The following is a 4,310-nucleotide window of genomic DNA, read 5'->3' as shown; positions in this document are numbered from 1 at the left end:
ATTGTGTGCTGCACATTTTACTGAGGACAGCTTCCACATCACGAGTGTGAAGTGCCGGATTCCCAAAAGCTTTTGTTGATAGACGGAGCAAGGGGGCGTGGCAGTACTGAAACACCGTCTAAGCTGTTCGCCAATCACAACGCACTGGAACAGCTAACCAATCACAACACATTTTGTTTTTCGGAAGGCGGACCTTCATCAAAGCCGGAACTAATCGAGCCGTTTGTGCCAGCCTGGGGAGAAAGGTATTGTAATAATGTAAATTATGTGAAAAATAATGCGTTTTTCGAACCACCAAGCATGAGAGCATGTTCTAGTACACCCCCAAAACAAAATCAAGACTTTGTAAAAGAGCATAATAGGACCCCTTTAAAATTATATAAAACCACTTCTCAGAAACAAAGAAACAAGAGCATGGTCCTGATTTCAATGAAATACCAATGGTTATATAATAGGGCTGGGACAATAAATCGATGGATCGATTCTGAGATTTTCGTGATTCTCTCTCGAATCGATTCTGAGCTTAGTTTTTAAAAGCAGATGGCGTTTGTGCGTTCGGCTGAGTAATGTAAGTGGTTAAATGTACTTGCACATCGGCTTTTATGATTTTATGATGCGAGATTAATGTAAACACGGCCCACTGTGAACATCCTTGTAATTCGCTTCAACCTTTTCAAACTTTATGATTGATTGTTTTAGGTTTAAATAGTGCGCGTGTAACTGTGCGTTCACACCGCCGGCGGCGAGAGCGTCAAAATGTCATAGTTCATTACCATAAAGTTGAACTGATTTCAACTCTCCTTGACGCCCTCGCCGCGCCGCTTTTCGCCGCCTTTCGCCGCCCGCTCACATTGAAAATGAATGTCTTCCGGGTCACTTTGACGCTCTCGCCGCCGGCGGTGTGAACGCACAGTAAGGAACTGAAAGCAAGCAGAATATGGCTATTTCTAAAGCACGCAGTGCCATCTGCTGTTAAAAACTAAGCTCAGAATCGATTCAAGAGAGAATCGCGATGCCTTCGGAGAATCTCAGAATCGATGCAGAATCATTTCTCGATTCGCGATGCATTGATTTATTGTCCCAGCCCTATTATATAATATGCGTTCTTTCAACTTGCTTACCACATTCTTTCAAGCAGATATTAGGGCTACTAATGTGATTAAGTTAAGAGCAGTGAGTAAGTTTCTGTCTTTCTTTTGTTTGCTTGATTAACATAAATGACAGACAACAGCAACTAAATTAGGCTGCTGTCCCTTTAAAACCGAATGCACTGATGCAATGTACTGATACATATCCGATATTTTCCCAACTGTTTACCTTCACCTAAGCATAACCGAGTGTGTTTACGTGAATACTCGTCAAAACGGACAATTCGGTATCATTTTGTGGGTATTTCTCTATTCATGCGACGTGAAAGAGAACTGAATTCAGTACTCGTGCGCTGTGTTGTGAGGCGCTTTTCTCTGTGCGTGCACTCAGAAAACCAAACTGAATTTAGTTTTGCTTTTCAAATTTATCCACATGAATGCTCTTCTCTTACTCCCACATATTGACCTTTTTGAACATTTTATGAGACGTGCAGTAAGTGTATTATAGTTTATGTCCCGCCGGAGAGATCGATAGGCTGTTACAGTTCAAATGTATGCCTAACCATGCATGAGATATGACTGGATCTCTTCCCAAATCAATCCCTGCCTAATATTTTTGTCTCGTTTTTATTAGTTGACGAAAATATCAATAGATTTTTATCAAGGTTATTATCATTCAAAACGAGTTTTATTTCATTATCGCCTCGTTTTCGTCAGTGAGAAAAATGTCGTTGATGAAAATTATGACAAATTATTTGTCAACGAAATTAACAATTTTTGATTGAATTGCTTTTTTGGTCAATAATCGATATAAAATGCTAAAAATCGAATGAATCGCAATTCTGTAATGTATTATTTATTATTTAAAAATATATGAACATTACATTAGTTACATGCAAAAAAAAAAAAAAAAAGGAGACGAGTGCCGTGTCATTCGCACAACACAGAATTATGTCATAATGCCTGGCTTTACAAGTATTCATGTTAACGTTGCTTATGCAGGGCTCCAGACTGTAACCAAATGGTCGCATTTTGTCTGCCGGTGCGAGTAATGTTTGTGAGCGGTCACTCTGGCACGACCACCACGTTGTTCAACTCATAAGCGCTGCCATTTCTGTTGCATTTGAGAAACAGCAAGCGAAACTAAACCGCACTAGGTTTCAGCTGCGCAGCACGGACCGTTTATCAGCTCGGACCGCTACGCAAACAAACTTGTCCGAGCTCAGGACAGCTTTACTCGGGAGCCAAAGTTGATTTCGCGACACTGTTACTGCACAGATGCATCAGTGCTGCGAGATCCAGTGAGAAGCGTTTGAATTCGCCGCACAATGATAAGGTTGCTGCGAGATCTAGTGAGAAGCATTCAAATTCTGCACAGAATTCTCTGTTATAAACAGCGCTGACGTACGTCGGGAAACCAGAAATGGTAACGCTAACTGTAACCATGGTGTTGTGGTAGAAATAGTCGAATGCATTACATCATTCATTGCAGGGTTTGTACAACCTTTTGAGAGAGAAGTTCAAGCGCTTTTCAATGACTTTCATTTCACACAACTATTTCCAGCACTTTAAATCTCTAAAATGATCCAGTTTGAATGTTATTTTTAATGGGATGACCAAAATATATATTATAGAAAATTTTAAAAATACATCAAATCACAATTATAACCAGTAGACAGCAGCAGAGGAGCACTTATGGGCTTATTAGTCATTCAGTTCTACTTTTTCTCTATATTTTGACATTATAAAATCACTATTATAAAATATCAAATCATCAAGAAATCAGATTTCAAATGTTATACTTTTTTGTGTCTGAAGTAAGAAAAGTCACAAAGTGCCCTGAAGAACAAACTTTTCTTCAATTTGCTACTAAATCACACATAATCACTGAAGTTGGTCAGTTCCATATACTAGAAGAATAGTGGTATATTTAATAAGAGTGGAATATATAAATGTTCTATATAAAAATGTGATCTTGCACCTGTTACTGTTGTTAATAAAAATAAATTATACTTAATTTACTTCACTCAAGCTTAATGCTTTACTGCCAAATCTGTAGAAATGAACATGTAATATTATTACTAACTGCACTTATTAATGCAAAACAATAGTAATTTTATGATTAAATGATCTATATTTTAATACTCCCGCACACCACCCCCAGCGCTACCAAATCTGCTCCTGGCGCCACCATCTGTAGAACTTAGTGGCGCTGGTGCCACTGCTCGCAAATGTTAGTCTGGAGCCGTGTTATGACTTCAGTGAACATAAATGTGCGTTAGGTCTTAACGTAACAGCAGACTAATAATATGCCTCCTGCTGCCTATGTTCGTAACGTTAATCAAACAACAGAAGGCAATCACTTTTTTTTTAATAAGAATCAAGTCAAATTGAATTGATTCAGTGAAGACGATGTAGCTATTTCTGTAGTATCTCTTATTTCAATAATTCTATTAGACTGACCTATTGAATTAAAATGTTCTGAATTTGCAAAAATTGTTCCTGAATAGAAAACCTTTTGTGAATCAAATCGATTCGATCTCTAACCGAAGATTCACACCCCTAATATATATTCTTATGCATTTGCAATTTTTTTGCAGGAATTGCTCATTTAACACGTTTTCCTTCCACTCAGACTATGTGCCCCGTGTGTCTGGATCGCCTAAAGAATATGATCTTCATGTGCGGTCATGGCACTTGTCAGCTCTGTGGAGACCGAATGAGCGAGTGCCCCATCTGTCGCAAGGCCATCGAGCGTCGTATCCTGCTTTACTAGAGCGCCGGGCCGTTGCAGCATCCCTGTTTTCCAGCCAGTGTGTGTTGCTGCTATAAGCACCTTTCCTGTATCCACACTAAGCTAAGAGTCATCAGTGTTACATCATTCATTTTCAGAGACTCTTGTTTCTCAGAGTCTGAGAGTCCTTTAGGTGTTTTTATGCAAAATCCAAGTGTGTTTTCATGTGTCTTCACTGAGGAGAAGATTGAGTCTGGCCACTCTGAAATAAAGCCCAGATCGGTGGAGTGTTGCAGTGATATTTGTCCTTCTCTAGATTTCTCCCATCTCCACATATGATCATGGAGCTCAACTAGAGTGACCGTCATGGTCTTGGTCACCACTCTAACCAAGACCCTTCTCCATCAATTGCTCAGTTTGGCCAGGAGGCCAGCTCTAGGAAGAGTCCTGGTTGTTTAAAACTTCTTCCATTAATGGTAACGGAGACT

The 4,310-nt window shown here is 39.4% G+C and overlaps 1 protein-coding gene across 3 annotated transcripts in view; it reads left to right on the top strand.

The window, feature by feature from the left end:
- The window catches only part of LOC107550435 (E3 ubiquitin-protein ligase mib1), a 99,791-nt gene extending 95,818 nt beyond the window's left edge, over window positions 1-3,973 (top strand). For all 3 annotated transcript variants that reach the window (XM_016231710.1, XM_016231709.1, XM_016231708.1), the window contains one exon: window positions 3,724-3,973. In XM_016231710.1, coding sequence (XP_016087196.1) covers window positions 3,724-3,864 — 141 coding nt within the window. In that variant the 3' untranslated portion in view covers window positions 3,865-3,973. The remainder of the gene's footprint in view (window positions 1-3,723) is intronic.
- The last annotated feature ends 337 nt before the right edge of the window (window positions 3,974-4,310 follow it).

This window comes from Sinocyclocheilus grahami, unplaced genomic scaffold, assembly GCF_001515645.1.
Source record: "Sinocyclocheilus grahami isolate Dianchi unplaced genomic scaffold, SAMN03320097.WGS_v1.1 scaffold398.1, whole genome shotgun sequence".
NCBI classification, from domain to species: domain Eukaryota; kingdom Metazoa; phylum Chordata; class Actinopteri; order Cypriniformes; family Cyprinidae; genus Sinocyclocheilus; species Sinocyclocheilus grahami.
The sequence above is the reverse complement of the archived record's forward strand: the minus strand, read 5'-3'. Positions and strand labels throughout refer to the sequence as shown.